The sequence below is a fragment of the Equus quagga genome, chromosome 8 (genome assembly GCF_021613505.1).
Source record: "Equus quagga isolate Etosha38 chromosome 8, UCLA_HA_Equagga_1.0, whole genome shotgun sequence".
NCBI lineage: Eukaryota > Metazoa > Chordata > Mammalia > Perissodactyla > Equidae > Equus > Equus quagga.
In genome coordinates this window covers 38,829,012-38,851,272 of record NC_060274.1, presented here as the reverse complement: position 1 = coordinate 38,851,272, position 22,261 = coordinate 38,829,012, and the positions used below count along the sequence as shown (strand labels likewise).

Sequence of the window (22,261 nt, the reverse complement as noted above, 5' to 3'; positions counted from 1 at the left end):
CAGCGAGCGTATCGTTAGAGATCTGAAGTTGAACCAAGAATACGTTATTCCTATAAAATCTACAAAGTGCCTCTCGCAGCCTCCAACGGCAGGGAAAACAGAGTGAGAATTACTAGTAATCCATTTCCCTGGATTCCAAAATATGAGAATCAACAAATTAATATACTGAAAAGAATCTAACCCAAAGAGGAAGACCAGTCTTTTGGTTAAAGACTACGTGACATAGTTTAATTGCTTCTCTTATGGGATGGATGACATTTTAGTTGTCTTTCATCTTTGTATTCAGGACGGCAAAGTTTGCCCTCCACTTCTTATCGTCATTATGGTTTGGACTGTTGTCTTTAATCACAAGTTAAGAACCTCTGAAGATGTATTTGATAAATCTGAAAAAATGCACACAAATGATTCCAAATGTCTAACTTCTTCCATTCATAAAATCCAATTGATAGACCTGGGCTCAATTTTATTTTCACCGAAGAAATTCCATGGAGAGGAAGACAAATCTAAGTTACCTTTTTGCTCCCTCTTCTTATCTTTCCTCCCGTTGTGTCTGATTGTTTCCCTCTCTCCTCCCTTCCCGCCACCCCTTGCCTTTCAGGAACAGCCAGAAGGAACAACCCTGGTGAAGGAGGAAGGGGACAAAGATGAAAGCAAACAGGAGCCTGAAGTCATCTATGAGACGAACTGCCACTGGGAAGGCTGCTCTCGCGAGTTTGACACCCAGGAGCAGCTGGTGCACGTAAGCAAAGGGGACTGGGAGGTGGGCTTTACGACTCTGCGACCTTTCCTGCGGGGTCAGCTCCCCTGACCCTGCGCTGAGTCAAGTTTCTGAGCTAGCAGCGTTGCAGACCGGAGGGAGCTTTATGACTTTCTGAGAATAAAGAAAACTCTGAGCCACAGTGCTTGACCTGTTCAGTCAGCTAAAGCTTAGTGTAAAATTCAATAAAGTCTTCAATAGAGAATGTAATGACTCTGATCCTGTAAGCCAGAAAACACTATTTTGAGTTAGCGACTTTGATGGTTATTGAGTAATAGTAAGCTAGACATGAATTATTATTAACCTTTTAACCAAGTTTGATTCTCCTTTCCAAGACCCAGTAACAACAGAAAAAATTGTAGAGGTGGGAGATTTCCTTTTTTCCATTCTACCTTTTTCTCCCAAACCTTCACCGTCTAAGGAATCTCTCGTTATTTTACCTGGCAGTTAGTACTCTATGTGAGATGCATAGATGCTTGGGCTAAACCAGTTTCCTGACAGGAGGCCAACCCTTGTGGGGCCTATAGTTTCATGGAAAAAGCGATAAGTATTTTAAAATGTATTTAGCAATGTATATTTCTGAAAACTGCAACTGAACCACACCTTCTCCTACCATACCAGGTTCAGACATCTTTCCCTCGCCCCCCTATGAATTATTTCGAATAATGCAATGCATGCCCCCAGCCACACACACACCTGATTTGCCATATTTCCTTCGCCAGCGCTTCATTTTATTTGGAACTTTCTCTCAGGCCAATGGAGTCTCCCTGGTAGATGGGACCAGCAGCAACCCAGATGGAGGGACATTTAGATAATCGAGAATAAAAAGATGTAGGCTCACCCACTTCTATGCAGAAGCACTGGGGTCCATTAAGGCATTAAGGATGGTTTGCTAACTATGGCTGTATTCCTAACTTTTAATATGATGGAAAATCTGACAGAGCAGCGTTTGTTGTAATTCTCTCCCCTCCTCCCAACATACACGCATGTGCAAACGCACACACATGCTATGCACATAGACACTCCATTCTCTCTTCTTCTATAGTAAGTTTATTTTCAGGTCATCCATATTTCTTGATAACTCTCCTCCATTTAAACACTAAAATTATAAAATTCCTCACACATCCCAGATGTTTCATAGGCTGCACGAGCTTTTGAAGTGTGTCTTTTGCAGCTTGGCCCATTCCATGTAATATACTCCACACGTTGCAGTTTCATTACAGTATTAAATATATGGTTTGCCAGGTTTTGAGATCTGTTATACACAGAATGTTTTGAGGATTTAACATGACATCAGCAGGATCTCCCCCCGCCCCATTTCTTTGTTAGTCGTGTCTTCTTGTAATTGTATAGAAAGAATTATAGATTTCTTAGCACAGCAAAAAACTATAGAAAGTCAAATGTTTTTAATTAAGGTATATTTCCAGATTTTTCCATGAACTTAATTTGATTCTTTCTCTTTAATTTGATGCAAGTGTTATTTTTAAGCCAAGCCTGACTTAATGGTCCTTTATTCTTGCAGACTGTTTTAATGGAAACCACAGACATTGTAATACTAAGGGGGGAAAACCCAGTTTGGAATTTTTCTTTTAATGTAGGGAAATATTCCCAAAGAGTAGGGTAGGCCAGGAATACCTTAGTGATCTCATCAGCGAACAACATAAATGAGGAGAATTATTTGTATAAGAGCTACCATCATAAATGAGATGTTGGCCGTGCTGCTTGCTTCGTAAAAGGCCCTTCTGACAGATGAAGCCATCTCATGAGCCTTTTCTGTGGATAAGTCATTGCAGTTTCCAAGGAGTGCTGTGCGTATGGTCTGGCCGTTATCACGTGAGAGATGAAATAGGAGCTTATCCTAAATCTTCATTGAGAATGAGGTGTGTGGCTCACTAGAGGCCAGGGTGGAGATAACATTTTTCGGGTTGTGGTAATTTAAACTTTTCCCTGCCTACTTCATGTGAAAGCTTTTGAAAGACAGTGAATATTGCTGGTTTTGTATTTAATCTCAGTGGCAGAAGGTTTTAGGTAGTGATAATGATTTAATGGAGAGATCCGAGTCATTTTAAGGTAAGTCTGCTTAAACTACCCTCTAAATGACCACCATGTGGTCTGTTTTACCAAAACTACCTTTAAAAAATGTGAGTGCATACATATACAGCGGAATTTTTAAAAATTCCTAATCAGCTAGAAGAACTTCATGTCAGGATTAGAGTAAAATCCAATGTTACCTTTATGATATTAATTTTAGCCTGAGATAAATTATATGAGTAGGTAAACTTAATTAAGTGAATTAAAAATTATAACTTACAACAACATAAATAACGATGCTAGTTTGTATCACTTGTTCTCCACCTTTTTACTCATTGTCTGAAGTGTGGAAATTCCAAATTTGTGTGTTTAAATTGATTTTACTTTGCAGGACACACAAGCACCTTCATAGTCAAGCCGGTATCTGGTGGCGTTAGCCGTGGCTTGGTGTGGAATAGGCCCTTTATTTTTTTGTTGATTGAAAGAATAGCTACTTCAAGTCCACCTAATTACTTTGGTGGCAGGTAGAAAAAAATACCAGTTGCAAAAACCACTATTTTGGGAACAGAGGGAAGCATTAACTCTTTCCTTTCCTACGACTTTCCTTGGAGAGAGGACATTTTGTGAATTAGTTGAATTTTCATGCTACATACAACCAAGAGGCAAGGTGTTAAACCATTCTGATGCTCTGCCTTATTTATAGCCATGACCCATTCTTTTTCCCCCTCTTACAGTTAATAGAAAGATTCATGATTCTTCATGGTTGTCTATCTCGTGTCTGACAGTTCCGACGGCCCGCTAAAGCAAGTCACTATCTATAATTGATATCCTTCCGTGGAATAGGGTGCTGGCTGCAATTGAAGGGCTTTGCTGAAAGCTCTTAAATCCTGACAAGTTCTCCCCTTGTTCTGGTTCAGTCGCTGGGCTGCCCGGTTGGAATTCCAGAGTCATTTGAACTTGGTGCAAAAGGGAGACATGTGTTTCACATTAGCAAATCACAAAGTTGAAGAGGAGAATTAGGGCCTCAGCTGACTTTGCCCGCCAGGTAGTCTCATTTCCAGCGTAATGCACTCCATGTTCTCTTGAAAAGATTACCTCGTCCCATTACTGTCCGAACAGATGGGCTAAATATTGCCTTTCCCTTCTCTTCTCCTTTATTTCAAGCTCCTGTCCTTCTCCAATGGCGTGTTTATTCTAGGTTTGCTGTGGGGTCTTTATCACTGGGATGTTTAATTAATTTCTCTTCCCAGCAAGATAATTATAATTGGGCTTAGTTACTCTCAAGCTAGTATTAAATTTATCATAAATTTACTTCTACGCCCAGAAGCTAAGAAGATAAATGTATATTTTTGTTAACCAGGTTTTTGTTGTACTTTATCCCTTTCTTGGTGTCAATTAAAATAGAAGGGAACAAGAGAATAAGAGGGATATACAGTACAAAAATTCAAGTACGTTTGATTAAGACTGAATTTATTATTGATTCGTCAAAATACAAGCACTTTCTCTTCTCTTGGCTTCTGAAAGCACATATTCTAACATCTCAAAATCAGTTGAAATGTCCACATTTTCCCTTCAATTCTAAATTAAGTAGACCCCCTTTTTACTGTTGTGCATTTTATATTACAAAAGAAAAGCATCTGAAATTTATTTCTGAAAGCCGTACAATATTCCTTTTCAAAGTGTTTCTCTTTTTGTTTTGCTTTGGGTTTTTTTGGTTTAGGTTTTGTTATGACGTAAAACATCTCCGATTCTGTCTTCTGGCCTGGCTTCTCACACAGATGAGAGAGGCTTCCAATGTATTAAGACCCGTTTCCCTCTTGTATTAATTTTGCTCTAGAAATCAGTTCCTCCTTTGGCTCTTGGATGCTGGAGGCGTCTGAAATATGTACAGCATGCAAAATAAGTCAATGTCAAGTTCTCTGAAACCTGTGCACTTCATTTCTGATGACAGTATATATGCCCCTGGATGTGGGTCTCCACTGCTGCGTGGCTAGTTAAGCTTGAAAACATCACCTCTGGGATCTGAAAGAAGAAAAATAATTTAATCAACATACCTAATGTGCACCTGTTTGCTGGATCCCTGCGCTTCCTTCCCCTCTGCATCAACAATCCAGTCCTCTTTCTGTTTAAGAAATAACACATATAATATTCTTTCCAAAGGTCTTTAAAAAGTCGAATTATTTTCTTAACAGTTTTATTCCCCATCCCCAACAGAATGGTCCTGCGGGGAGGGCCTTGGCGGTGACACTGTGGGAGCAGTGGTCCCCGCCAGTGGGGCTGAACGGCAGAGAACGTGAGCTGGGTTGATATTAACCCAGCTTCAACTGGGTGGCATTGAAGTCACTGTACTCCTCCATTTGTACCATTTAAGCGTGGTGTCAAAAATTCACCTTTTTGTAGTGTGATTAACCACCTACTTGGATTTTAAATGGCTTTCATATGCTGCAAATTTTGATGTCTAGAAGCATGCTGAAGCTTCCTTTATCAGAAGAATACAGTTATAATCACCTTTGCTGCCATTTGAAAACAAATTCTATACATTGGCAGCATGAAAATGTAAGGCTTTCTTTTTAATATCATAGAGATTAAGATATAAAGGAAGCACATCTAATCTGTGAAGAATTGATGCACCCGTAGAAACACGGGGAAGAGTTAGGATGTGGTGCAGACATTATTTTCATATTAATACCATGATCCTAAATTTGCATTTTAAATGTTTTCCATCTCATTTTGATCCCTTTGCTAAAGTTGCATTATGTATCCTTACCTAAGAGAAAATTGGGTTTAAGATGTGATGGGGTCTCAGATACGAGGCAGAAATTAGTTTTGTGTGCATATAAAACCTAAAATGAACGAGTGCCGATTTTGATCTTATTTTCCCTACGTGGAGTTGCTAGTTAATTTAGTTACTCTACTTATTTGGAAATATTGCACGTAAAATGTAGACTAAGAACCACCAACTTCAAAGCCATCCTTCGACAATTGTGCCTCAGGGGTCACGTTCTTTTTAAAGTTACTGACGAAATTGCACCTGCAGAAATTGTTCCCATAAAGACACTCAGGAGATCAGACTGAGTGGGGGGCATGGAGGGCTGTGTGGTCCACCAGAGACAGCCTCCCAGGGCCAGGGGAATTCTGAGTGGCAGCCCCATCTCCGCCCTGACCCTCGGGATGACCCCCTGGAACCGTTTGACCCTTTGGAACGTTATTTTCTCACTTATCATACTGTGAAACAGCTGTGAAAATAAATGCCATCCCCAACGTGCAAGGCCAAACAGAGATCACGTGCAGGAGGCCTAATGAGAAACAGACAGGGGGCTCCGCCAGGTTACTTGTTTCTCTTTGTTTTATGTGTTTGTTTGTTGCAGGGTAGAGATGGGGAGGTGACGGGGGCTTGTGGGTTTTGTGGCTTCTAGGTGTCAGCTTCCGACCTTGTTTCACATTCATTCTTGCTGATCTGGGACACGCACTTGACCGAAGCCAGAGACCCGGTTCTTCCCCAGCGTGGGACTGATGGGCGGGACTTGGCCAAGACCTTCTGCCTCCTTGAACGTGGGTTTTAGTCAAAGCAAGGGAAGAATTTGAATTGGATAGGCCTTTGGATAGGGATGGCCACAGGTTTCGTCTCAAGTGCCAGTGTCTTTGCTGGCAGCCGCCTGGGCTGCTGTGCTCAGCTCTTTCCCACTTTCAACTGGGGAGGGGACTCGGGTAGGGGGCAGTCATGCCTGGATGGCTGCCCCCTAGTGGGTTCCAGAGGAGGCAGGTACTTGCCATCTCTTTCTCAGGGTCTTTTCCAACTCGAGATTAAATGCCCTCCAGATAATTCAGGTTAATTTTTCTAGGAGGTGGTATATTGATTACTTGAGTAATTATTGAATTACTAAATTTCCCCCTTTCCTAATGGACCTTAACCCTTGAATGAAGAATAACAAATCAATCTTTTGAATAGGATATAACTGGTACAGAGTACGGTATTAGTTACTTTCTTAAATTTGTTCGGCCATTGTATACACCCTGAAATGTTTCATCGAAATCTTTACCCATGTAACTGTTGCTCCATTTGGAGAGGATTTTCCTGTCAAAAGCTTTTTGGGTGATAGTTTGGGTGAGATTCCCTGGAATATTCTGTATGGACTGACTCTACAAGCAGGGATGATAGTCACTCTGGGCTGGGCTGGGTTCCTGTTGAAATATACTCACCTATACAGATGTTGCCAGCACCACGTGTCCTCTTGTTCATCAGGAAAGTATGAGCTGACATTAGCAGATGAGCCATTCGCTCAACAGCTCCTCGTGGACGAGGGTCTGGGGACAGTCCGTGTGCTGCCCGCTGCCCCAGCTCTGTGGTGGCACATAGCTAGCTTGACTTAGACCTGACCCTCCAGGACGGGTCCTTCTTGGGGAGGGGGAGACAAGGAAACCTGAAAGCATAGTGAACAACATGAGGCAGACATAATGAAGCCGTAATTGGGTAGTTAAGATTCCAGGGGCTCAGAAGAGGGAGAACGGCATGCGGGGTACCCAGAAAGGCTTCTGGGAAATACGGGTAAGGTCAAAGCAAAGCATGGGATCCACTTTTGAAGCATGATGATAATGATGGTGGTGATGAGGATGATGATTTTATAAGAAGAAATAGCGCCCAATCCGAAAGAAGGCTTTGGCTTGCCACTGTTCTCCTGTGACAGTACCATGGGCCTTTCAAAGCTGACAGACCTGGGTTCAAGGCCCGCTTCCCACCCTGGACATGTCACATTCCGTCCCTCTCTGTGAAAAAAGAATAACAACAGTATTTACTTCATAAAACGGTTGGGGAAATTAGCTAGAAAATTATACTCAATAAAATGTCAGTGAGTCTCCTCATAAAAGTGAAAAGTATAAAGAGATTTACTGGCTCCTGAGTCCATGCAGGTCACTTAAAAAACAGATTTGGGTTGGTATTCTGGCAGCGTTTGGGTTGGCATGTCACCAGGAAATTAATAATTGCATGAAGAGGCAGAGTAGACCCCCATTCATGAAGCCCTAAGAGAGGACTGGAGACGGCCCTGCACCCACTCCTTGGATCCCAGATCCCTCCTCGCACTCGCTTGTGCTATGTTGAGACTCAGAGCCTCGTCCTGCTGTGTGTCAGTTGTCCTGATGTCCTTCTGAAAGTTCTCCTTACTGGTCACCCTAACCCAAGGCCTTGCAATCTGGGCAGGGCAGAGGGTTCTTTGTGGTGGGGGCCGTCCTGTTCATTGTAGGACTGTTAGCGACATTGCTGACCTCCGCCCACCAGATGCCAGGAGTGCCTCTCCTCTGTTGCGACAACCAGAAATGTCTCTCCAGACATTGCTAAATGTCCCCTGGGGAACAGAATTGTCCCCAGTTCTGCCCCAAATCTTTCCTCTTGCAGTGGGGGTAAAAAAACAAAAACAAAAATGCATAGCTGTGATTAAAGATAAATTTTCTCCTGCTTAAATATACTTTAGAATGTTCAGATTAAAAAGAAAAGGGGCTGGCCTGGTGGCATAGTGGTTAAGTTCACGTGCTCCGCTTCCACAGCCTAGGGTCATGGGTTCAGATCCAGGTGTGGACCTACACACTGATCATCAAGCCATGCTGTGGTGGTGTCCCACATATGAAATAGAGGAAGATTGGCACAGATGTTAGCTCAGGGCTAATCTGCCTCGCCAAAAAAAAAAAAAAAAACCCAGAAAAGATGACCTCATTAAATAGTCTCTAGCAAAAGGCTTATATATGTGGTGTGCATGCATGTGTGTGCATGTATGTGTCTGTGTGTGTCTGTGTGTTAATTGGCAGAACTTAATTTTGAAACCACAGTTGCTAAGTAAGGTTAAGCACACTTGGTAGTTCTTAGCAAGGCCCATAACCAGCCAGGCTCTTTGTCTTGGTGGAGAAATTCCATCATTGGTTTTTTTTTCAAACCAAGGGAAGTCACTCAGACTTCAGCTTCTGAGATCATAGCAGGCAGGGCTGGAGATCAGGATCCTGCTTTGACATAAAACAGAGCTCCAGGAACAGAAAGCAGTTCTCTAATGCAAGGACTTTTTGAAGATTCAGAGGCATTTAGGCTTTTCTGAGATTAGCTAAATACCGCCATAGATGGATTTTTTTTTATTTCTAGAACAATTTATGTTGGCAAAAGAAGAGATCTCTAAGTGGCATGTCCTCAAAGGCCTGGATAGGCCAAGGCCTTAAACTTAAGCCATCTCCGCCCGCTCCACGCAGTTACCAGTGAAACTCGCATCAGTCAGTGAGTGGGGGTGTGGAGAGAGCAGTGGATGGTGTGTGGAAGATTGATCTTTTACACCGACATCTGCCAAACACCGTCTCTGACTTTGAGTAAGTCACCCTACAACTTCGGTCCTCAGTTTCTCATCTGTAAGGTGGAGATAATAATATCCATCCTGCTTTCCTCACAGGGTTTTTAATTTGTCTTTTGTTTGCACGGATAGAATGAGGTCATATAACGGAAATGCTTTGTGAACTCCAAAGCTTTATTCAAGTATAAGAAAGAATAGAATCCAGGAGAAGTAGTGCTAATAAACAGAATTAGCTGAAGAATGGAGAGATTAAGGAGACTTTTCATCAAAATACAAAAAGAGCATATGTCATTGGTTGGGTTGTGCCCACTCACCTGTGTAGGTCGTTGACCTTACCTGCTACGATACATCATCACCACCTGGTGGCCGATACACAAATTGCAGGCATAGTGTTGGAAGGAAAAAGCCATATGCGTGTCAGACCTATGGACTTGGGGTTGGGGCTGGAGGGAAGAACGGGACCAGACTCATATGTCTCTTATGTCTAGCCTTTTGAGTAAGGGGGACATACGTGGCAGGCTGTTCAGACAGATAGAGAGCAGGCTGTTGAGAGAACCACAGATACACAGGCAGAGCAGTGGGACAACAGGGAGGGTGAAGGTACAGAAGGAATGAGAGAAAGGATTTGTGGAGATGGATTTGAACATGGTCTTGAAAAGGCAGCTGGATTTAAATAGGCAAAGGCCATTGCAGGGAGGTGTTGACGGAAAAGACAGCAGGAAGAACTTAATGGATGCAGAAAATATAGGAGGATTTCATGGATGATAGTGACTAAAATAGTAAAAGGCTGGAATGTTTGACACTTCTTAGAGTTAGAAATGCAATTACAAAATGATTCATTCTATGCTTTTGGGTTGAAGAGTGGTAAGTAATGCAGTGATGGTAGAACCAAAGTGTCTCTGGATGGCAGAGGGCAGAGTGCAGTGGGAGGTCAGGTTAAGGATCAGAGTGGCACCATTTCAGGGGCAGCCTGACTGCCAGACTAGGAGTCTGACTTCCACTCCAGGCAGCAGAGGAGAACCAGATGTTCCTGATGACAGGAATGGCTTGAGCCAGCATGAGCTTTAGAAAGATGGGGACTGAGCTTTGCAAAACCCCGGAAGCTATACGTGTGATGTCTTGAAGAGGGCGGGGGTAGAATGGGGCAGGGCCGGAAGTGAGACTCCACCGGGGAAATTATTTTAAATTATTTTTAAAAACTTGGAGGATGGTCTGCAGATGTTTCACAATGACATTATAGCTAATGTGGATGTTGTCGATGTTGGTCATAGAACAGTCAGAAGTTTCTGGGTTGCTGACTGAGCACCTGGGGGGGGTTTTGCCCTTGGAACCTTTGTCTCGTGTGTCTGGGGCCCAGGCTCCTTACTTAAGGGCCCTGAGATTCTGTTTTCTCTCTTTAAAGTAGAGTAATCAAGGTTGTTGGGAGAATGAGCTGTGATGACGTATGGAAGATGCCTGCTACAGTGTTAGTCAGTTAGTGATGGTTTTATTGTGATGATTATCACTTTTCTTTTTTCATTGCTTTGTTTTTTGGCTTGCCTTATTTTGTAGTTATGAGGACGTAATCCCAAGTTGTGAAAATGTCTTCCTAATCAAGAAGGCAAAACTGCGCCAGCTGTCTTCCGTCACCTTTGCAGGATCGAGGTGGGGAGGTCCTCTTTACTTGGCTGCCCCGTCTTGTCTCAGCTGCTCCCTCCACTCTACATTCATGGATGTTGTGTTTTTCTGGGTGCTTCCTTTGCGTCTCAGCACACGTTATGGGTCCCAAAGAGCCGAGAGCTCTCTCCAGGACAGGCCAGAGAGCCTGGTTCACAAAGAGCTGGTCTTCCCAGTGGCTCTTCTGGGAGGTAGCGAAAGTTCTCTCCTGTGCCACTTGGCGAGAGATGGCGCAGTTCGCAGCACAAGATAAAACAGTCGAACTGCAAATGAAACACAGCCCTCACTGTAGTCTCCTTATGTTTAAAGGAGATAAACTGCATGGAAGTCTCCGTACTGAGCCATTTGGCTTCTGGCAGCAGCTTTAATTGCTAAAATGCAGATTTTTTTTTTTCTTGATCAAGGGGGGATTATTCTTGTTATCAGTCTAGGGCATCTTATTTCAAGATGAAAAGCCCTTACGGAATTGCAGATGCCAACGTTTATACAAAGGTTTTTGGCGATTGACAACTCAAAGAGAAAAGTATGATTTATTAGCTTATAATGGCTAACCCTGAGCATTGGTCTAGGTCCCACTAATTTGTGAAATTGCTTAATGTGAACTGCCTTTTTATGCCACTCAAGCCCCAGGTTACTCAAATAAATGTAGAGTCTACATTACGTGATATGTTACAGGAGAGGGAAAAAGGAAAGGGGGGAAAAGGAGCGAGGTGGCTTCTTAAATCCATCTTGGTGGTGCCTTTTACAGTAGTGGGGCTGATAAGCCGGCGGAGGAAAGATTAATAACGAGGCTTGTCGCTATCAGTACCCGCTTGTCGATTCTCTGTAACAGGGCTGTCTGTTCAGCATGGAAATTATTGATTAAATAAAAATTGCTATTAGATCGTGATGTGATCCATAATCACAAACAATGGTGGACATTCCGCTTTTAGGTCCTCAGCCATGCATCAAGTTGTTTCTTTCTTTCCCTTGCCGTAATTTATATCGCGCTGACACTGGAGCTCATTAGGTTTATCCTTTCTGCTCGGAGGCAGGAAAGCGCGGGCACCCGCAGCGTGGACTGGCCGAAGGGGCGGGCGGAGGAAAGGACAAGCTTGGTCAGGGGCCTGGCCAGTTCACTTCCTGGGCTGCAGCAGGCTTTTTGTTTGTTTTTTAAATTAAAAAAAAAAAAAAGATGGTAAATACACATAGTGTAAAACTTCCCACTTGACCGTTGTATTTGATTCTTTCTAGTTTTATTGAGGTATAATTAATGAATAAAATTGTATGTATTTAGGGGCTGGCCCCGTGGCCCAGCGGTTAAGTTCGGCGCTCCACTGCAGGCGGCCCAGTGTTTCATTGGTTCAAATCCTGGGCGCGGACATGACACTGCTCATCCAAACCACGCTGAGGCAGCGTCCCACATGCCACAACTAGAAGGACCCACAACGAAGAATATACAACTATGTACCGGGGGGCTTTGGGGAGAAAAAGGGAAAAAAAATAAAAAATCGAAAAAAAGAAAATTGTGTGTATTTAAAATGTACAATGTAATGATTTGATATATGTATACATTGTAAATTGATTAATACCATAAGTTAATTAACACATCCATCACCTCACATAATTATCTTTTTATGCATGTGGTGAGAACACTTAAGATCTATTCTCTTAGTAAATTTCAGGTATATAATACAGTATTATGAACTATAGTCGCTATGCTGTACATAGATCATTAGAAGTTATTCATCTTTTTGTTGTTGTTGAGGAAGATTGGCCCTGAGCTAACATCTGTGCCAGTCTTCCTCTATTTCATGTGTGGGTTGCCACCACAGCATGGCTGCCAATGAGTGGTGTAGGTCCACACCCTGGAACCAAACCCTGACTGCCGAAGCAGAGCATGCCGAACTCAACCACTAGGCTACAGGGCTGGCCCCAGAAGATACTCGTCTTAAAACTGAAAGTTTGTACCCTTTGACCAGCATCTCCCCATTTCCCCCAGCCCCCAGCCCCTGGCAACCACCATTCTACTGTCTGTTTCTATGAGTTTGACTTTATTTTTTAGTTTTTAGATTCTACATATAAGTGAGATCGTACAGTATTTGTCTGTCTGTGTCTGACTTATTTCACTTAGTGTAATGCCCTCCAGGTTCATCCATGTTGTCACAAATGGCAGGATTTTCTTTTTTACGGCTGAATAATGTTTCATTGCATGTCTGTGTGTATATGTGCACACCACGTTTTCTTAATCCATTCATCTGTTGACAAACACTTGGGTTGTTTCCACATCTTGGCTACTGTGAATAATGCTGCAGTGAACATGGAAGTGCAGCCATCTCTGAGGATGGTGATTTCATCTCTTTGGATATATACTCACAAGTGGGATTCCTGAATCATATGGTAGTTCTATTTTTAATATTTTGAGAAACCTCTATCCTATTTTCATAGTGGCTGCACTAATTTACTTTCTCAGCGACAGCGCACAAGGGTTCCCTTTTCTCCACATCCTCGCCAGCATTTGTTATCTCCTATCTTTTTGATAATGCCATTCTAATGAGTGTGAGATGGTATCTCCTTGTGGTTCTGATTTGCATTTTGAAATGGTTAGTGATGTTGACCACCTTTACAACTACCTGTTGGCCATTTGTATGTCTTCAAAATGTCTATTCAGATCCTTTGCCTATTTTTAATCAGGTTATTATGTTTTTTTGCTACTGAGTTGTATGTCTTCTTTAGATATTTGGATATTAACTCCTTATCAGATAGTGGTTTGCAAATATTTTCTCCCATTCTGTAGGTTGCCTTTTCGTTTTGTTGATGATTTCCTTGCTGTGCAGAAGCTTTTTAGTTTGATATAGTCCCACTGTTTGTTTTTTTTTTTTCTTTTTGTTATCTGTGCTTTTAGTGTCATATCCAAAAAAATCATTGCCAAGACCAATGTCAAGGAGCTTTTTCTCGATTACTTGGAGGAGTTTTATGGTTCCAAGTCTTTAATTCATTTCAAGCTAAGGTTTTCTCTTTCTGTGGAAAATGCCATTGGGATTTTTCTAGGGATTGCATTGAATCTGCAGATCTGTAGATTTCTTTGGGCGCTATGGGTGTTTTGACAATATTAATTCTTCAAATCCAAGAACATAGACTATCCATTTATTTATGTCTTCAATATTTTTCATCAGTATCTTACGGTTTTCAGTTTACACATCTTCAACATCCTTGGTTAAATTTGTTCCTAGGTATTTTTTTGTTTTTAATGCTGTGGTAAATGAGATTGATTTCTTGATTTCTCTTACAGGCAGTTCATTTTTAGTGTATAGAAACACAGCTGATTTTTGTATGTGATTTTGTATCCTAAAACTTTAATTTGTTTACTCGTTCTAATGGTTTTTTGGTGGAATCTTTAGGGTTTTATATATATAAAATCATGTCATGTGCAAACAGAGACAATTTTCTTTCTTCCCTTTCAATTTTGATGCTTTTTATTCTTTTTCTTGCCTAATTACTCTGGCTAGAACTTTCAGCACTATATTAAATAGAAGTGTCAAGAGAGGGCATACTCATTTGATGATTATAAAGTATGCAGTTCAGTGCCATTTAGCACAGTCACGATTTTGTGCAGCCGTCACCACTGTCTAGTTCCAGAACATCTTCATTGCTCCAGAAGGAAACTGTACCCATTAAGCAGTCACTTCTCTTTCTTCCTTCTCCACAGCCCCTGAAAACCACTAATCTGCTTTCTGTCTCTATGGATTATTTGCCTATTTTGAACTTTTCATATAAATGGGATCATAATATATGATCTTTTGTGTCTGTTTTTTTTCACTTAGCATAACGTTTTCAAGGTTCATCCACATTGTAGTGTGTCGGCCTTCATTCCTTTTTATGGCTGAATAATATTCCATTGTGTGGCTGTTCCACATTTTGTTTATCCCTTTATCTGTCAATGGGCATTTGTATTGTTTCCACCTGTTGGCTGTTGTGTTGTTATGAACATTCGTGGACAAGGTTTTGTTTCAACACTTATTTTTAAATCTTTTGGGTATATTTCTGGGAGTGGGATTGCTGGGTCATTTAGTAATTTGGTGTTTAACTTGTTTGAGAAACTGCCAAACCTACACTAAATTTTAAGCTGTCTTGTCCAAGGTCTTACCTCCAACTTCATTAGCCAATTTGAAGCCCTCACCATTCTGCCTCCCCAGCTCCTCACCTCCTTGCCTGGGCCCTGCCTCCCCTCCCTGGACTGCCAGCCCCGGCTGGCATGGGCATCACTTGGCAAATAGCTCCCTAGAACCACTGTCACCACTTTAACCCCAAAAGTGATAGGACTGTTTTGGACAAATGCTGAATATTCAAAGCATTAGGTCATGTGGACTTAGACAAGTAAAATAGACTGATAGGTTGAGCAAATTTTATTTCTAAATGGTGATTCAGATGATTGGGGATGCAGTTGATGCTCTATTCAGTAGGAATGAACGCAGTCCTCTCCCAGTAGCTAGTTCGTGGGCCCCTCACTGGGTTTACTATTGTGATCACTTCTAACTGTAGGATTTTAAAAAAGACCTAACCAGGGCTGGGCCGGTGGGACAGTGGTTAAGTTCGCATGTTCCCCTTCTCAGCCCGGGTTCGCCAGTTCAGATCCCGGGTGCAGACATGGCACCACTTGGCACGCCATGCTGTGGTAGGCGTCCCACATATAAAGTAGAGGAAGATGGGCATGGATGTTAGCTGAAAGCCAGGCTTCCTCAGCAAAAAAGAGGAGGACTGGCAGTAGTTAGCTCAGGGCTAATCTTCCTCAAAAAAAAAAAAGCAGACCTAACCTACTCCCCCCCACTCTTTTTAAACCAAGTACAATGAGGTCTAGAAAGGCTGAGACATTTATTCAAAGCCACTATAGTGAGTAGCTTTGCTCCTAGTTAGTTCACTCATACACACATCTTGTTGTAATGGCTGCTTGGTGCATATAATGAAGGTTTGGCCTTTTGACTTCCTTAGCTATTAAATTTATGTGATCAATCATCCCCCACTCCACCCACCTCACTGCTTCCCCCAACACATGCAATCTCTTTCTCTCTCTCTATATATATATCCAGTTTACTCTTGCAAGGGGAAGCTGCCTGAGGTTTGCTTTTTTGTGTGTGTGAGGAAGACTCGCCCTGAGCTGACAGCTGTTGCCAATCCTTTTTTTTTTTTTTCTGGCGGAAGCTTAGCCCTAGGCTAACATCTGTGCCAGTCTTCCTTTACTTTGTATGTGGGATGCCTCCACAGCATGGCTGACGAGTGGAGTAGATCCACACCAGGATCTGAGCCCATGAACCCAGGCTGCAGAGGCAGAGTGCACAGAACTTTAAACACTCGGCCACGGGGCTGTCCCCCTGAGCTTTGCTTTCTTCCCCCCACATATTTACTTTTCATCACAAACTTCAGACCCCTTTATCAAAACAGAGGTAGAAATCAGACACCCCTCTAGGACTGAACATCTTGACTCAAGCCAAAACTCTTGGATTCATCCAGAACACGCATTTGTCTTTTGCTTTAGAGAGGATACGTGTTATTGATTGTGTTAAACTTATGGCTGGAAACAACCCTGAGAGAAGGCAGAACTTTTGGAACTCGAAACTTCGGGTTCTCCATCCCCACTCCTACCCCACCCCAGCTGTTATTTACTAGGTTAAGCTGTGGCCCTTCAAATGGAGAGAGGCAAAGTTGAGACTTCTCCAAGATGGAAAGAGCCAGCAGGACAGCCCCTTGGGGTGCCTTACTTAGGCACAGTATCAGCTACAGAGGCACAACTCAGACTGTACATCCAAGCTTCCCAAAGGGCCTGGATAAAGAGCAGGAGACGCTGGAGGGGGGGCTGCTGCAGGAGAGTTGGGGTTCGCTCAAGACAGCCGTTTTGATTGAGCAGTCATGACTTGTCTAAGAAGGCAAACACAAAGTATGACAAATACGGGTCCCCATGGAATTCTTTGATAAAGTTAGATTTTAAATCATACGTTCAAAAGATGGAAAGAAGCTACATCCACGGAGATGAGAAAGAGGTGTGACATAGACTTGTCTGACCCACATCCTGTCCACTGGCTGGTGAGGCGTGCTGATAACCACAAAAGGGCTGCTGTGGGATCTGGGCGAAGAGAGGCACGTTCTTGGAACTCATGGTTTAGAGGTGACACATGGCAGCGAAAGCAGTTTGCGCTTGCCTTTTGTGCTTATTGGAATGAACGTTCACTTGAGATGTGAAACTGAGGGTGCAGTGATGACTGGGACGGGGCCTGTCCTCCAGGGCTTTCCATACAGAGCAGGGGACTGTGGACAACCAAGAGGAGTGCCTGTCCAGCTGAAATGGGGGTGACAATCATCACTAACACAGGGGATCAGAGGCTGGCTGAGTGGCTAAATGTCTCCAGCAGATGGGCTTCTCCGATCCCAGAGGACTGAGGTTCCTCACTGACATAACCGTGAACCAATATCAGAAACTTCTGAACAGTCCTAAGAAATGGATGAGGTGCTGGGAGACTGAAGATGGTGAATGGCATTGTGCACATTCAAAGGGGGCAAGAAAATGAATTTTGAAAGTTACGGGTGGAGAATGTCAAGTCAAATCTAGAAGAAACTATATTTTTATGGTTAAGTCTGTTGTCTTACTACAAGATGAGCTAGTAATCATTGGGACCCTCTGGGCTAGCGGAGAAAAACGTCACTAGACCGGGCCGATGTTTTCTTTGACAATATTGTTAGGCTGATTGGCCAGGAAAATGCAGTAAATATGTGTTGGGACTTCAGCAAAACATTTAATAAGCAACTTTGGCTAAGACAGAAAATGCTGGTTGCTTTAAACAGCAGTTAGCAGATGTAGTCATTGGATGGATGATAAGGGATGGCTGGGCCTCAGCCAGGGGAGCTGTTTCTAGAAGCAGGCTGTTGGGCTTGCCCCCGGCCCTGTTTTGCTTAACAATTTGGGGTTTGTCTGTTTCTGGGACGAAGTCATGGAGTGCAATTATCATCAGAGTTGTTTATGAGGGATTTTCAAATCCAGTTAATGACTGAATCGGGGTCCTCAAAGATCTTGAAAAATCAAAACACTCAAATAGCTCCAAGGAGATTAAAAATTATGATAAAAACATCGGGCCTTTAATTAACTATAAATTCACTTTTACGAGGCACTGAGATTTGCCACCAAAACCAGCTAATGGCGTTCTCAGCTACAGAAATAGAAGTACACTCTGTGAGAATCATGCTCAAACTGTTTACCACTTTGCCCGGCACTCTATGTTCTAAGGATCCTGATTTATAGTCTTTGGAGCACGCGGAAAAAGATCCACAAATGCCTTGTTAGGAGTGGTTGATAGAACCAGGGAAGAGAGATTTGGAGGTGTCTGATGGGCAGAGAGAGCTGGGGGCGTGATAACTGCCTTGAAATATTTGAGGGTGGGTCAGCTGTCTTGTGCAAGGTGAATCTGACTTGTTTTCAGTGTCAGAAACCAGAGGGAAACAAATTTAGGCTCAATATAAGGAAACCTGATTTCACAATGAGGACTGTCCAACATGCTGCCCCAGGAAAGAGGACATCCCCAAACGGGAATGTTAGGTGTCTGAAGTGGACACCACTGGGTGGGGTATCACAGAGGTAACTCAAAGCTTCCACTGGCTTCTGGACTAGATGGACTCTTCGCCCCTCTCTAACCTGAGAGAAATTCTTTTATACTGCAGGTATTTCTTGAAGCCACTTACATGCTGTGTTCAGAGAAAGGACAGATTGGCATTCCTTCTTAACTGAGAATAATTGATGAAATCATCTCAATTTTGTAACAGTTCTAACATCCTTACTCTCCAGTCAGTCCGAGCTTTTTCTTTCCTTATTTTAAAATTTTTGATGATAAAACCTATTCCTAATTAGTAAAATGAATTAGACTGGCACCCCATCTGAGAACTCAACTTCTGAGTTCCTTAGATAACAAACTCGGAGTAAGAATTTGGGTGCTGTGAGGCCAGAGAGTTTCCTCACGTGCCAGAGCTACCTCTAATCCAAAAACCTTTTGTTCTTTTCTCATTGTATTTGCATGTGACCAGCCCTGCTGTAGCTATTATATATGGAAATTTCCCTTACCATTCTCTTTAGAAATCAGTGTTCTATGCTGAGTGCTTTTATATCACATACACGTTTTTCTGAGACAGTTTCAGATAAAAATGTCAGTGCTGAGCCCATTGAGAGGTAAATAATCGAATACTTTTGGGGATACAAGAAAAGGAATCCTTTCCTCAAAAAATACGTCGCTTCTCTCCTGGGTTTGGTCTGTGGATCTGTAGCCTAAGTCTTTTGCGGTGAAGGATATGAAGCAGCCTGAGTGTTCAGTGTTTGCATCACTCTTTTCAAAGGCCGGGCTGTATGAGAGCAAGTCCCAATCTTGTTTTTGTATTTATATCAAATGCAGAAGAGATTCCCTAATAACCCTTTAACTCGGCTGCTCTTTCTCATCCTCTCTGTTGTGTAGCAACAGTGGTTCTTGTTGGCTTCTCCTTTTCTCCTTCCTTCCTTCCTTTTTTAAAAAACAACTCCTTCCGTAGCCTCATCATCTGGATAATTCCCTTCTCTCCATTACCCGTGTTCTGGCTGGAGCTACGACATCTGTGGTGATGCGGGTCATCCTTCCTGGCTACCCGGCCCTTCGTTTTCTCACTTTTTGTGAGGCGCGAGGTAAGGATGACTGCTCATTTTGAGGGCATGTCATACCCCCAGCTGAGGCTAAGCCCAGAACATCTGGATCCTCATCGCCACGTGTGGAACCAACACTGCACCCTGAGAGCGACCTGACAGCATTCCTACTTCCACCTTCACTGAGCTTTCACTATCAGAGACTCCTGAAACTTGTTAAGAAACTGAGAAATAACTAGAAAGAACCAAATGAGTTGTTCTTTACCTTAATTACTGAGAAAGTACTTTTAACGTGCCCTTACCACAGCTTCCTTGGCCGTCCCTCTTAGGGACCCAGTAAGTTTCGGTGAGTCTTCCCTGAGGAACCCAGGGGCCTCTGTCTGGTCCACTTGGAGGGATGGAAGCATGTGGTGGAGCGCTTCCCAACTTGAGAATAAACCTGACTGATCCCAGCTGCCCAAGTCTGGAGTTCTAGTCCCTATTGGGGCATTTTAGACCTCCCCCATAATATCGGTAAGAGTACAAATGGAGGCTCACCTACTGTTTATCTAAATACTTAGAAGTCTTGTCAAGCCAGCAAACTGGTAAATATTTTATACTTTGACCTTGTCCAGTATACTTTCATGACATCTTGAAAGACCAGGTGTGCTAGAGAATTCTGAGTTCTGGGCCAGAATGTGGTGGCCCAGGCCAGTTGTCTCCCAGCCCACTCCCTATTCTTCACTGTGGCTCTGGAGAGTTGTGGAGACACCGCCTCTGTGTCCAGGCCCCATTCCCCAACCCCCATAGCTCATCCTTGGACTGAGGACACACAGACTTGGGGGGATGGCATGGTTTGCCTTCAGAAGGAGGAACCCCAAGAAGAATCCTGTGCAGGCCCTGGGAGAGGCTCGGAATCTGTTTGGCCAGGGAATTCCAGAATCCCAGGATCCAGAGTGTGGTCCAGAAGAGGAGTTGAGCTCAGGTGTCTGTGACTCCTCGCCCTGTGGCAGAGGTTCAGGGGGAAGAGGCCAGAGCAAGACCCTCGGTAGTATATGAAGTGGGATCTGCAGACCAGCTGCTGGTTCACAGACTGTCACCGATCTGTGAGATGAGAAGGCTGTGCCAAAGGTAAGTCAAAGCATGCTTCCCTCATCAAGAAAGTCTTGCTTCAAAAAAGAAGTTATGTCAGCTGACTGAACATCAGTGTGCTCAGTCGGTTGACCGTCAGACACAGACGCCTTATCTTGTCAGTGACCTGCGCCCTGAGTGGTGGTCCTGGAGGCACTGGGCTCAGGCAGGGTGGTTCTTGGCCGAGTTTGATGACAACTGCTCTGTGCTCTGGGTTCCACTGGTCCCTCAGGTCCTTTCCGGGGTAACAGTCTGTGATATATACTGTATTTCCATCTCTCTGGATGGCTCACATCTTTCCTTCTTTCCCTGGAAAGCTCTATCAATAGATAGAATTTTTTCCTGCCCTCCTTGAGTCTTCCCAGAGGGGCCCTGGGTTATTATTGCTCATTGGTGATTGTACCAGGTGTCACTCACAGAGGCCCCAGGACTCTCTTGCATCAGTCCCCACCCATCCTGAGCCTCACCCTAGAGCTTGGGGGGCCCTTGGGACCCTGCATTTCTAAAAAGCTCCTGATAATTCCAGTGCTTGCAGAAAGCTGAGCCCCTTGCCCTGGCTGGCTCTCTGGGGGAGGCTGCATCCTCGAGCTGGTGCCCTGGTGGGTGGAGAGCCTCACCCTGGGCTCTGGGCTGTGTGCTTACAGCTCCTGTCCCTTACATACTTTCTTAAGTACAGGGGAATCTGGATTCTAGTTTAGAATCTGTTCCCTGCATAATTTGCTAACCTCGTTTCGTCATCTTTTGGGGGTGACACATTCAGATGAACGCTAAGTGGTAAAACGGCTAGATTCTCTGTGGCAGAGCTGTGCCTGTGGTTTCAGTCTGAGAGCTGTAGCCTCATTTCTACTGTGGGGACCATCCTGCACTCGGGGCACTGAGAAGGAAGGGATTTCAGTTATCCACTTCTTCACCCTGCAGACTGCCTGCTCCCCTCCGTGTCCCCCCATTGCTTCCTCTACTCCTGTCACTAACTGGAGCCCCCCCGGCTGACTTCCAACTTTGGAGACTAGAGATGAGTAAAAGCAGGAAGGAAATTGAACAGGGATCTGGGGAGGTAGTAAAATAAATGCCCTTGGCCTTCATCCTCTTACCCCTCCCTACCCCGCGCAGTAGTCAGGTTGTGGCAGAGAGTGAGCTGCATGGTGTCTGAATATGGGACAAAAGGAGGCCCACGTGGCGGGCGAGAGGGCTCTTTTAGGGCCAGGTGTGGGCTGTTTCCTGCCAACTGTGCAAGGGCAGTGCTGTGCTCACTCCACAGGCCCAGCCAGAGCTCCTGGAGGTGCTCAGTGCTTCTCCTGGGGGTGACCTGTGGGCCACTAGGCACCTCTGGTCCTGTGTGTATGTCACAGGAGTAACCAGGCAGTGTGGGTGCATGGCGGTGCCCGCTAAGGGCTTGTTCATGCAGTGAATAATTATAGAGCCTGACGAGGGCTTAGGTCTCCAGCGTTTTATTTTGTTTTCAAAGCTCCCTAGCTTCTCTGGAACTCTTCATTCCATCACACTCGTGATTTTTTCAGACCTGTAATTTGGCTCTCGGGATTAAGTGCTTTGTCTGTGCTCATAAAATGCTGTAAAGCTGCTGGCCTCTATAGATGCATTTAAACTCAAAGAGGCAATTGGTTCCAACATGCTGGAAGTTTCCACATTTTTTAATTGCAATGCAGTGCAAAATTTAAGACAGTTTTTGAGGTTAATTAAACACAGGCAATTAATGTATATCCAGCCCCCTAGGCCTCTTTAGCATTACTCAAACACCAA

The 22,261-nt window shown here is 43.7% G+C and overlaps 1 protein-coding gene across 3 annotated transcripts in view; it reads left to right on the top strand.

The window, feature by feature from the left end:
* The window catches only part of GLI3 (GLI family zinc finger 3), a 263,244-nt gene that overhangs the window by 197,871 nt on the left and 43,112 nt on the right, over window positions 1-22,261 (top strand). For all 3 annotated transcript variants that reach the window (XM_046669442.1, XM_046669445.1, XM_046669443.1), the window contains exon 10: window positions 599-739. In XM_046669442.1, the coding sequence (XP_046525398.1) occupies window positions 599-739 (141 nt within the window). The remainder of the gene's footprint in view (window positions 1-598; window positions 740-22,261) is intronic.